The sequence below is a fragment of the Megalobrama amblycephala genome, linkage group LG1, assembly GCF_018812025.1.
Source record: "Megalobrama amblycephala isolate DHTTF-2021 linkage group LG1, ASM1881202v1, whole genome shotgun sequence".
Lineage (NCBI taxonomy): Eukaryota > Metazoa > Chordata > Actinopteri > Cypriniformes > Xenocyprididae > Megalobrama > Megalobrama amblycephala.
This window is the reverse complement of record NC_063044.1, coordinates 16,500,896-16,514,565: the sequence shown is the minus strand read 5'-3', so window position 1 is coordinate 16,514,565 and position 13,670 is coordinate 16,500,896. Positions and strand designations below refer to the sequence as shown.

General features: G+C 40.9%; 1 protein-coding gene across 1 annotated transcript; it reads left to right on the top strand.

The window, feature by feature from the left end:
* The first annotated feature begins 8,602 nt into the window (after nucleotides 1-8,602).
* Nucleotides 8,603-13,336, top strand: LOC125264443 (uncharacterized protein K02A2.6-like). The gene has a single exon (XM_048183735.1). It carries the CDS (start codon nucleotides 8,988-8,990, stop codon nucleotides 12,918-12,920), a length of 3,933 nt encoding a protein of 1,310 aa, XP_048039692.1. The 5' UTR covers nucleotides 8,603-8,987; the 3' UTR covers nucleotides 12,921-13,336.
* The last annotated feature ends 334 nt before the right edge of the window (nucleotides 13,337-13,670 follow it).

Genomic DNA, 13,670 nt, shown 5'->3' with positions numbered 1-13,670 from the left:
GAACCTTTTCATGATATGCTAATTTTTTGAGATAGGAATTTTGGGTTTTCATGAGCTGTATGCCAAAATCATCAGTATTAAAACAATAAAAGACCTGAAATATTTCAGTTGGTGTGCAATGAATCTAAAATATATGAAAGTTTAATTTTTATCATTACATTATGGAAAATAATGAACTTTATCACAATATGCTAATTTTTTGAGAAGGACCTGTATTTAATCATATTTTAAGAATATGTAGATAAGCATTCACAACCTATTTGCAAAAAGAACCAAATAAGGGCTATTGTATTGGTAAAACAAGACACCAAAACACAAAAAAGATAACCATACAAAAATTGAAAATGCAAACATATCCCTACAACACTTTCTAACCATTTACCTGGTGCCAGACGCATCAGGTTCTTAGTGTACAATTTGTAGGGGCCCATTTTGCTCCACAGCATTTCCTGTTTCTTACCATCCCATATATCACAAATCACTAAAAGAAGCACAGTGATTACAAAGTAAAATCCTGAGCTATGGCAAAGTGAAATAATGCCAAACCACTTAATATTTACCTTGTTCTTCCGAATATGTTGACTCAAAGAAGGTGTCAGGGCAGCAAGAGTGAGGAGTTGGTGGGACTGGGTTAATTTGTGTTTGTGCCATTGTATTCAGAATTAAGTGGGTAGTGGTGGGCTGAGGTGAGGAAAGAACCTTCAGAAAATGACTGGTGGGGCTTACTGGGGCTGACAGACCTTTTGTGAAACTAAGAGAAGGACTGGGATGAGGAGGACTGGCATGAGACGGAAGAGTGGCAGGATGAGGAGGACTGGCTGGAGGAGCAGGAAGACTGGCATTTGATGGAAGAGTGGCAGGATGAGGAGGACTGGCTGGAGGAGCAGGAGGACTGGCATTTGATGGAAGAGTGGCAGGATGAGGAGGACTGGTCGGAGGATCAGGAGGACTGGCATTTGATGGAAGAGTGGCAGGATGAGGAGGACTGGTCGGAGGAGCAGGAGGACTGGCATGAGATGGAAAAGTGGCAGGATGAGGAGGACTGGCATGAGATGAAAGAGTGGCAGGATGAAGAGGACTGGCAAGGAGGAGGAGGAGGACTGAGAGGTGCTGTTGGGATCCATTTTTTTGGAATGTGAGGCTCAGGCTCCACATACTTTATTAAGTGATCCACATTGAATTTCATTATTTTTTTTCCTTTCGTTGAAACCACATCAACATTTTTTTGTTCGATTTTTACAAAGAGTATATGTACCCAGCATGTCTGGGTCTATTTTTCCACTCTTTCTGTTCTCCTGTCTCACATTCCTCACCAACACTTTATCCCCAGCCATGAAGTTGTCCTGCCCTCTTTCACTTCCGTACTTTCTCCTGACTATTTGAGATGTTCTGCTTTACTGCTTCCATGGTCTCTCTCCTATCACTCAACCCATCAGAGAGCTGCTTACTTGCAACCATGGCTTCCACCTTTCCATGACAGATCTAAGTAAGACATTCACAATAATTATTCACGTCTTTCAATATCAAGTGTCATTAGAAATTCAAAGTACACAAACCACTAACCTCATAATCCTGACACCTGACATGGATATTGTGCCTCTCTCCCAAACATTAAATAGTATGGGGAAAACTTTGTTAGTTATTTTTTGTTCTTAGCGTGAACATTGTTGCATTTAGATGCAGGTGCCACGTTGAAGGATTTTCCCCAACCATATTTGTCAGGCTTCTGGAAATTAACAATTGAAATAAATCATGAAAATCATAAATAAACAAAATCATGAAATGTTCCAAAACTACTGAATATGTGCCTGTACATATGTAAATTACCTTTGAACTGTGCCATTCATTTTCTCAATGAGGCCATTTGTCTGGGGATGATAGGGAGAACACAGACTCCAGGTGATACATTGTCTGTCACACAGGTAAAATTGACCTTTGAAAAAAAGGGCATTTTCAGATATTTCTTATGGTCATATCCATTTATGTTGACTTGATTTGTGTTGAACCAACCTTGCTGACAAACTCTCTTCCGTGATCTGTTAAAAGGCGCTTTGGTGCTCCAAATTTGTAAAACAAAAAAAATCAAGGATGCACCCCACGACCTCTTCTGCTCATTTAGTTTTAAGAGGATAGCCTTCAGACCACTTGGTAAAATAGTCCACCATGACACAAATATATTGGTGGCCATTTTCAGTTGGAGTTAACTTGCCTATCAGATCCATCCCAATTAATTCCAGTGGTTCTGTGACCTGAAATGAGAATCAATGTTTTGAACATTCAGGACAAAGGCTATTATGTATTAAAAGTCTGTTATAACTGCATCGTTATACATATAACTATAGGATTGTAAGCTGCCTTCACTTTTATTGATTTTTTCCTAGCACTGAGGACACTGAGCTATCTGAAAGAAGAGAGGTGGGCCATGACCATTTTAATTGAGTTAGAGTAGTAAAAAAACTAATATGGTACTTTTAACAATTAACTTAACCACTTGCGGATGTCCTGTTCCATGTCAGGCCGGTAAAATCTAAGAATTATGGCATTGTGAGTTTTTCCCACTCCACAATGTCCACCAAGAGGGCCTGTGTGGAATTCCATAAATATACTGTGCACCTCCTCAGGTGAGAGGACAACTTTAGCTAAATGCTGACTCTTGTCCTTTTTTCTCCTGCAGATGTAATGCAGCTCTCCATCTAATGTAATCATGTTATATAAGTAAATAAAGGTCACAGTTGTATTACATTTTTAGAACTTAACACATCATTACTATTCATTGTGAAATTTTCACATCTTCTCTTTATATAATAACGCTCCTTTCTTGAGCAGTCATCTGGATATTGGTTATATATATATATATATATATATATATATATATATATATATATATATATATATATATATATATATATATATATATATATTCAGCAAGTACATGTTATATATAAGCACCTGTTGCTTGTAGCAGGCACAGGCCTATGTCTTCGCGAATCCAATCTATGTCGTCAAACAGCAAACTACCCCATTAGGACAGCTTCTGCAAACTACAAAATGAAGTCATGAAAAAAGGGTATAAATTCACATTTTATACTTTTACTCACTTTTCGTTTCTTTTACCAAACTTTCTTTTCTGTTGAGAGTCTTGTGTTCTAAGTTTTGCCACAAAGTTTAACCAACGACTTTTGCCGCCTCAACTTTAACTCCAGCCACGACAAGAGACTTCATTTCATTTGCCAGCATGCTCAAACATGATTGGTTTTTACCTAACCACAATCCGGACCTGAAACGATCCTGCAACAAATCGACTCGGAAAAACCCTTCTCTCCCAGCTAAGAACGCAGACGACGAGTTAATGTTTGCTTGCACAGTTTTGTAAATCCTGTCCTGCCTTTTGATGCATTATGTGACACATTCCTCTGCCACAGTGTTCTCAATGCTTTCATTGATCAATGCAGGAAAATGTTGATTGTTGCATTTAACTTTGGATTGCAGAAGAAAAAGTAACAATGAAATATAATATACTAACCTCATAATTGTCAGGTACGTCACAAGGATACCTTGCTTCACGGCCAAACATCAGAAAGTATGGCAAGTATTTTGTGGTCATTTGCTTTTTTGTGCGTAGACCAAACATTGTGGCCTCCAAATAACCTGCCCAGTTTTGTGGCTGCTTACCCACCAGTTTGCTCAAACACCTTTGAATAAGAGAAGAGTCATCAACAGTGAAAGATTCTCCATTTATGTGGCAATTATGATATTTATCATCTACACAATTGTCAATAGTTTAAAGTTTATTATGAATTGTGCCATTAAGTCTTTCAACCAACCCATTGGTCTGTGGATGGTATGGTGAACATAAACTTCTCTTAATTGTAAGTTACAGACACCCATATTGATCTATATATTAAGAATGGGGATTTTAATATTTTTACAATATATAAAACAAAGAAACAAAACAATAAATATAACCCCAACCTTGTTCACAAATTCTGTTCCTTGGTCAGTTAACAATACAGTCCGTGACCTCCTCTGCACTTTTAGATTTTAGTAGGAAAGCCTCACACCACTTTGAGAAATAGTCCACCATAACGCAGATATACTGATAACCATCTTCAGTTGGTGTGAGCTTTCCCACTAAATCCATGCCAACTATCTCCCATGGCTCAGACACCTGTGGAAAAAAGTGTCATGTTTAATGTGGTTGCTTTAATAAATAGAAAATTATACGACTGTCTCATTTACACTGAATTACCTCAATAGGTATATAATCAGCTTTGTTCTTGATTTCAGTTTTCTTGAACTGACAGACAGCATAGTGCGTCACCTAACAGAGTCATTTTAATACTGGTAGAATGTATTAACATGAAAAAGTACTCGTTAATTTCTACTTACCCAATTCCTGATATCAACAGTCATCAAAGGCCAATAAAATCGTTGGCTGATTGCATCAGTTGTTTTTACAATTCGACAGTGAGCACCAATCGGATTAGTGTGGAATTCTGCAAAAACTTGTTTGGCCTTCTCTCTTCAACATAACACCTTGGCCAAACCACCCTCTCCACATCTTCTTATGTAGTATAAAACTTCATCTAAAGTAGTAAGTTGTGTTCATTAAAATTATCTTAACTGACCAGAAGACTGAACCAACTGACAATAAATGACCAATTACCTATGCAAATAAAGTCACTAAGTTGTAAATAGACTTGGTTATAATATTAGCAAAAGTTATTTGTTATACATTCTCGTTGCTTCTCGTTAATTGAAATCATTATGTTGACTGATTTGACTGAGCTGATATAGACAACTGACATTCATAATGTCATTGATTATGCAAATGAGAGTAAATTCATGGTCATCTTAAATGTGCATTAATTTAAAACATTTCACCATTAAATTACTATATGGTAATGTTAGTTAGTTATTGAAAGAGTGGAACATTTTCTCCTGCTTTTCATGCAGTTGTTAGCCATCGTATGAAGACTGTTTATTAAACAGTTTATTAAATACTTTTGAGTAAATTTTGGCCCTGTTTAGCAGATGTTATTGCTGATATAGATACAAAACTTGTAAGATGGTGCTAATTTGTCATTGTTTTATTTACTTCCAGGTTGTACTGTTTGCAGCGCAACAAAATCAACAGGAATCCTCACAGAAAAAAAGAGCGTCGATGTCCAAGGAGTGGGTGTACTTTAAGATCCAGGCCTCAAACACAAACCGATCAACAGCTCTGACCTCTTTGAGGAACAAAATACACCGACATGAGACATCCAGGGCACACGAAATAGCCCAGGAGCTCACTGAAAAGGGTGGACGGAATATACTTGGAAATATGTTGAGAACCATCTCAGAGACTGTGTTGGCTGAGACAGAACAGCATACTATCTTGCGAAGATGAACCGACCTTTCACTGACCATGACAATCTCGTTGAGCTTCAGGAAAAAAAATGGTGTCAACATGGGCACTAGTCTGCACTCAAGGTACAGTTCCACAAAAATTGTGGAACACATAGCAAAAGCTCAACCAAGCTCATTTGTACTTCTAGTGTTCATGTTTATGTTAAATTTGTTACAATATGATTGTTTTCTTGTATATAGTTTTATTGCATTTCTGTTAGGACCACTATCATCAAATATGATTGCATAGAGTTTGTATTGGCGGTATGGTTCTGTTCTGGGCAAGAACTCCCTGCGAATCAGTGCAGCCTAGCATGGATAAGAGCAGGGAGAGCAGCAATAACCCCCCTAGGGTAAACAGAACAGAACCAGCATATGCAGATATCATTAATGTCAATAATATAACATGTACACATATTTCAAGAATTAGTTTGAGTCAGCTAATCCTGACTGAAGACAGGAGGAGCTGGGGATGGAGGAGGGTAATTAGCTCCTGAGAAATGTGATAGCTGCTGATAATACCGAGAAGCTTATAATATGTATACTCAATAAAAAAAAAGTATTGGTTATAATAAAAGAAAAAAATTAAGCAATTGGTGATGGAACATTTTAATGAGATTGTGCAAGCTGCGCCCTTTGTTTAACGTTAATTTATTTATCGCACCATATTGTAGATATTGTGTCTATGTATTTGAAATGGACTGATAAAGGGAGCTGTAAAGTATTTTTGTTGAAGTACAATGTCATTTTGACCATAATAATGTACCAAATCTAACTCGTATAAATATTACAGTAGTATAGAAAAATACTATATATACATTTATAGGTAAAATAGAACTCCTGTACCCATTCTGTGACGTCAAAGAACTTCCCTGTGCAAAGGATCATGGGGGCCCGAAGTGTCCATCAGTTGTACCCTTCTAAATCCTTCATTCCGAAGGGCCCTTTGAAGTGGCCAGTTTTGAGCACTTTGGTTTGGAACGTCCCTTTAATATGGCGGCCATTATTATTTTCACTCCGAAGTGCCCTTCAGAGGGCGATATATCCCGTTTGGAACGCACCGATAGTGATGGTGAAATGAAGCTTTGTGAAGCACTGAGGCTTTCCCCTCAACTGTATCGTAAAAAGGTTCATTACGCGAAGCTTTTCAACACGGTGCACACTAACGACATCTTGTGGTCAAAAGTTGAAGAGCCGCTTGTGCCAGAGGACCCATTCTTTTTTTTTTTTTTTACTGTTTCATGTAACAATTCACTTTGTGAAATAAACAAAAGCAATAAAAATAATGTTTTTTTATTTTATTTGTTAATTTAGTAGGCTACTTACAATATGTGAACAAATGAGCCTATAAATAATTTATGAAAAAAAAAAAAAAATTAATGGGACAAATTAACTTGTATAGAAACAATTTCAATGATCAATACATGCAGCCTTATTTACATAAGCTTTAGCCTTAGTCCAAAACTTATGAGTTCGTAGGCAAGGCTCATATAGGCATATATAATCAAAATAAAAGAAAATAATTGTGGAATGGTGAAGAACTTGTGAACTGGGTGGTGAAAGTGCTTGTGAACTGGGGAGTTTTTATTTTGTGGGAAATTGAAGAAATCAAAGATTTTTATTAAGGAACAGAACTTGTTCAACAGTGCGGGGGCTAAGTCTATTTTTGTATTTTTTTATTTACTACTTCCCCTGCCTTTGAAAATATTCTCTCACATGGGACTGAGGAGCATAACAATTCCAGGGCAAGATGATGAAGATGTGGATAGACACCCTTTTGGATAGCCCAGAAATGCAGGGGATCTTCTGTGCGTGGAATATTTGGATCACTGAGGTAGCGTTGCACTTCAACTGTGGCATCTGCAGTCGCATTTTTCTGGTTTCCACAACATGACTGTCCAGTAGATCCCACAGACCTAATAGACAGAATAATACAAATAAAACTTTGATGGAATTGAATTTAATTCTCTGCAATAGATGCATGATGCATGCCAAACAAACACACACACTCAATACAACAAACAGTACCTGAATGGGTTACATCGCTGCCTGTGGCTCCTGTTGTCTCTGAGAGGATGTGGATGGGGTGTTTTGGGCTGCTCTAATGATTGCAGCACATTCGTCTCACAGCAGTCTGTGCATTTGACTGGCTGCAGAAACCTATAGCTTTAAAGCGTGGATCAAGCAGAGTTGCCAGAGTTATAGTCTCATATGTAGACATCCTCTCAGAAAGAAGTCTCATGAGGTTGTTGCACAATTGCACAGCTGTCTCATCATGAACCTGTGAGATCTTTGTACTGATTGCATGCCTCAGCATTCTTATACGAGGAATCACCTTTGACCCTGACACTCTCTTCTCTTCTGACGGTTCAGTGGAAGCCTCATTGACACATTACACCAAGACATTCATTTACTTTCTGGTACTCTTCTGAAGTCAAAGGTGTGAGGTTTGTCTTCAGAGTTACCAAAGCAGCACCTACTGGCTCCCTCTGAGCAAAGAGACGCTCTAACATGGCATATGAGTATCCACCCTACTGAATCAACTTATGAGTTGGTTTGCCCATCTGATTTTATAAAACCAATAATCTCTTTTTTGCCGTTGTGCTAGACTTGAAATGAGCCACAATCTTCCGTGCTTTAGTCTAATGTCCTCTAATCCTTGTGTTTGTTCTATTGCCTTCTTCACAACAAGGTTTAAGGCATGTGCTATGCAGTTTGAAAATGTTGCCAGACTTCCGAACGGCCTCTTTTCTTGGCTGGTTCCATGCTCAAAATTCAAAAGAGCTTACCCTCCGTTTCAGTGTCAGTTCACTACAGATTTACCGAAGTGCATGACACTCGAAACCTGCGCAAGGGGTTCGTGCTATTTTTGAATCAGATTACGAAGCAGTCACATGGTTGAGGGAGAAAACAAAGCTTCGGACGTCACCGATCACGTGGTTATGGCAAAACGAATCAAGCTCCGATGCGGTGCTTCACTGTGAGATGTTTCGTTTTGTTGATAAAGCTTCGAAGCCTCGGTGTCAAACGTCACATCACTACCCACACACACACAAGGCTGAGTATTGTTTAGCCTTTATCTGACCGTGTCTCCATGTTTCATTTTCCTAGTTCCTAGCCTTGCCTTGCTAGGATCTTATCATCAGATCTTGGTTGTATCTCTCTATTAGTGTTACTGGATCTTAGTGCTGCATTTGACACTATCTGTTGTGTATTTTGTTAATGCTGTTATTTAACTACATTTCCCATGATGCACATTGTTACATGTGTTTCCGGAAAAAGTTCCGGTGTGTGATCTCTCTCCAACACCTGTGAGTAAACGAGCGGTCACGTTAAGTGTGTGTATGTGTCATCCTTCCCTGCACGCGCCGTTATAATCTCCTAAAAATACACAATAAAGTGGCGACGAGGATCTCGTTATTCTGCGTGTGTTGTGAAGATGCGGAAATGAAGCGGCTTGACGGCGACATCGCTGAAAAACGCGAAATAATACGAGTCTGCTGTTAATCCACGTCTGAACTGAAAAAAAGGGGGAGGAAAGACGACGATTCAGATAAGTGACTGAATTGATTGTTAAACGGCAGAGAACGGCAAAAATGGCATCAGTTTTTGGAAATATGGGTCCTTTTGATGAAAGCAATGAGCAGTGGAGTTCTTACACAGAACGATTTGAGTACTTTGTAGCAGCGAATGCTATTACTGAAGAGAAAGTTGTACCCACATTTTTAAGTGTGATGGGACCAAAAACATATACACTACTGCGTAACCTCCTGCAACCAGAAAAACCTGGAGAGAAAACGTATGATCAAATAGTGAGCACTCTTAAAGCGCATTTCTCTCCAAAACCCTTAGTAATAGCAGAGCGATTTCGGTTCCACAGACGAAATCAGCTAGAAGGGGAAACTGTGACAGTGTTTGTGGCAGTGCTAAAAAAATTAGCTGAACACTGCGAATTTGGTGATGTGCTCAACGATACACTTCGGGACAGATTGGTATGCGGACTCCGCTGCGAGGGCATACAGAAAAGGCTGTTAACCGAGAGCAACCTGACACTACAAAGAGCAATTGAGCTGAGTGTGTCTATGGAATTGGCTGCTAAGGAAGCCCAGCAATTGAGCTCAAACAGTAAAGTGTACAAGATGGAGACTGAAAAACAAACTGAAAATAAAGGCCCATGTTTCCGTTGTGGCAAGACTGGACACTCACCTGTTTCATGCTGGTTTAAGGATACGGAATGCCGCAGCTGTAAGAAAAAGGGACACATCGAGCGTGCATGTAGAAATAAAACAGAAAAGAAAAAAATACAGCCGAAACCAGTATTCAGAAGGAAACAAAAGAAACGCATATTTGCAGTCGGGCAGGAAAACAAAGAGGGTACGGAAACATCTGATGAGGAATTTCTCTTGCATGTGCTCACCGTTGCAGGTGGAACCAAGGCTTATAAGGTCACAGCGCTGCTGGAAGGACAACCAGTGAAAATGGAGATTGACACTGGTGCAGCTGTGTCGCTGGTGTCGGATGCGATATACAGCGAAATGCTGAGCCACCTGCCACTCAAACCACCTGATGTAGTCCTTAAAACTTATACTGGGGAATCAGTGACCATGAAAGGACTCACCCAAGTAACAGTTGAACTGAATGGACAAACAAAAAAACTGCCATTGTATGTGGTCGTGGGTGATTACCCCTCGTTGATGGGTCGTTCCTGGCTGGAGCAACTCAAGGTGGACTGGCCAGCCATACATATGGTGACACCTAAAACACTGGATCTTGAAGGTGTTCTTCAAAAACACACTGAAGTTTTCAAACAGGAGTTAGGCAGCATGGAAGGAATCAAAGTGAAATTGACTGTGGAGCCAGGAAGCCAGCCAAAGTTCTTAAAGTCCCGGCCCCTGCCATATGCACTCAAACCTAAAGTGGAGGCGAGCTTAGCTGAACTTGTGAAGAATGGTGTGCTGGAACCAGTCAGTGTGAGTAAGTGGGCAACACCCATTGTTCCAGTTATAAAGAAGGATGGAGGCATAAGGATCTGCGGCGATTTTAAAGTCACTGTAAATCCAGTGTTGTCAGCAGAGCAATACCCCTTGCCCCACATTAATGACCTTTTTGCTGGGCTGACAGGAGGGCAAAAATTCAGCAAAATTGATCTCAACCAAGCATACCTACAGATGCATGTGGAGGAACAGTCCAGAGAACTTCTCACCATCAATACACACAAAGGCCTATTTCGTTACAAACGCTTACCGTTCGGAATTACCTCGGCTCCATCCATTTTTCAGCGAGCGATGGATCAGATTCTTGCAGGACTTCCAGGAGTTGTGTGTTATCTAGATGACATTCTAGTGACTGGCACGAATGAAGAGTCACACTTACAGCACCTGGATGCTACCCTCGAGAGACTGAAAGAGTACGGATTGAGAGTGCGCAAGGATAAATGTGAATTTTTCCAGTTTTCAGTCGAGTATCTAGGCCATGTCATTGATGCCTCCGGTCTGCATACGTCCCCATCCAAAGTTAAGGCCATTGTGGATGCTCCAGTGCCCAAAAATGTCAGCCAGTTGCGGTCTTTCCTCGGCTTACTTAATTATTATGGGCGATTCATCCCAAATATCGCGACGCTGCTGAAACCTCTCCACAAACTGTTGTGTCATGAGAATAATTGGAAGTGGACCTCTGAATGCCAGGAGTCGTTCATAAGAGCAAAGGAGACACTTTTAAGGTCAAATGCCCTCACTCATTTTGACCCTGCTCTTCCTATCCAGCTGGCTTGCGATGCTTCCCCTTATGGTGTGGGAGCTGTCTTGTCCCACATCATGCCTAATGGTCAAGAGAGGCCAATTGCGTTTGCTTCCAGGAGTCTGAGCAAAGCAGAAGCAAACTATGCTCAGATTGAGCGAGAAGCATTGAGCATTGTGTTTGGAGTGCGTAAGTTTTATCAGTATATTTTTGGTAGGAAGTTCACGTTACTGACCGATCATCGCCCTCTCACGGCTATTTTTGGCCCACACCATGGCATTCCCTCTCTTGCTGCCAGTAGGATGCAAAGGTGGGCCTTGTTGTTATCTGCTCACACCTATGACATCAAGTACCGGAAGTCGAAATTGCATGGGAATGCGGACGGTCTGTCCAGGTTGCCTCTCACAGACAGAGTAAAGGAGGCACAGGTGGCTGAAATCTTTTACTTCAGCCAGGTGGAAAGGGCCCCAGTGACAGCCGCGCAAGTACGCAAGGGCACACGAAATGACCCTGTCCTGTCAAAAGTCATGGATATGGTCATGACAGGCAAAGGGGAGAACGATGATCTGGAGCTAAAACCATACGTCTCTCGACGTCATGAACTTTCAGTGCAGTCAGGCTGCTTATTATGGGGAAGGAGAGTGATTATTCCCCCGGCTTTGCGTAAGCCAGTGCTTAAACAGCTGCATGTAGGACACTGTGGAATGGTCCGCATGAAGGAGATTGCCAGGAGCTTCTTCTGGTGGCCAGGAGTGGATGGCCAAATAGAGGAAAAAGCAAGGATGTGTACCTCATGCCAGCGCATACGTAATGTACCACAACTTGCACCGCTGCACCCATGGGAGTATCCTGAAAAACCATGGCATCGCATTCATGTTGATTTTGCAGGCCCAGTTGAGGAGAAAATGCTGTTGGTGGTCATGGATGCACACAGTAAGTGGCCTGAGGTGGCCATTATGAAATCTACTTCAGCTGAGAAGACCAGTGAGAAGCTGGGAGAAATTTTCAGTAGATTTGGATCACCAGTGCAGCTTGTGTCAGATAATGGCCCCCAATTTACATCCCACGAGATGGCCACATTTCTACTAGCAAATGGTGTACAGCATATCACGTCATCACCCTACCATCCTGCAACAAATGGGTTAGCAGAGAGGTTTGTTCAAACCATGAAACATGCCTTGAAAGCTTCTCTTGGACAGGGCACATTTCATCAACGCCTTCATAGCTTCTTGCTGTGCTATCGTAGTACTCCGCACGCAACTACCAAAGTGTCGCCAGCGTATTTGTTGTTCAACAGAGAGCTCAGAACAAGCTTTGAGCTGCTTAAGCCAGCAACACTCAAAGAAACTGTCTTGCGGCAACAAAAGAGTCAGGTACAGCGAAGGAACCTGCGAGCCAAGGACAGAAACTTTTCAACAGGCTCACCAGTGCTGGCCCGGAACTATGGCAGTGGTCCGAAATGGGTTCCGGCTACTGTGGAGGCCCAGACGGGCCCAGTGTCGTACAAGGTCAAGACTGCTGACAATCTTTCCTGGAGGAGACACACTGATCAGTTGCTGGGTGGAGCCAGCACAGTCACAGATCTTCCTAAATTCACTGATGTCACCGAGCAAATAGACGACACTTCGCCAACTTCAGTAGTCTCCACCACTGAGCCTATTGTGACCTCAAATTGTCCATTTGTTGAAGAACCATCGTCACCGGTTGTTCTGACAGAAAATGGAAACTCAGTAGGTCGCCGGTATCCAGTAAGGGAGCGGCGTCCACCTCAGCGTTTATTGGATTACACTTAGTTAAGGGCTACCCTTATTGCTTCGGGGCAGAATAATCCCCTAAGGGTAAGCTAGGGTCTGAGGTAGTCTACCCTCATTCCCAGGGAAATAGTTGTTATTTTAAATAAGGATTCAACATGAAAGACTCAATGTTCACGTAAAAAAAAAAAAAAAAAAAAAAAAAAAAAAGTCTATGTTATAGATATGTTGAAAAGAGAGACTGCATTTTATAAATTCATGATTTCAGTTGGCACAGTTTAATTTGTAATCTTTGTGTTATACCTCAAAGAGTAAGAGGGGAGGAAATGTTGTGTATTTTGTTAATGCTGTTATTTAACTACATTTCCCATGATGCACATTGTTACATGTGTTTCCGGAAAAAGTTCCGGTGTGTGATCTCTCTCCAACACCTGTGAGTAAACGAGCGGTCACGTTAAGTGTGTGTATGTGTCATCCTTCCCTGCACGCGCCGTTATAATCTCCTAAAAATACACAATATAAATTTGTTTTTCACTTCTGAAGTGTTCTTCATTTACTAACACTTGATGGCTAAGTCTTCGTCGTCAGTTAGGAACCTGGGTGTGCTCTTTGATACCAATCTTTCATTTGAAGGCCATGTTACTAGCATCTGTAAAACTGCATTCTTCCATCTTAAAAATATATCTAAACTACGACATATGCTCTCAATGAAGAATGCAGAACAGTTAGTTCATGCGTTCATGACCTCGAGGTTAGATTACTGTAACGCTCTACTGGGTGGTTGTTCCTCCC

Excerpts from the sequence above, each read along its gene's own strand:
- LOC125264443 (XM_048183735.1), top strand. The coding sequence starts at position 8,988 with ATGGCATCAGTTTTTGGAAATATGGGTCCTTTTGATGAAAGCAATGAG.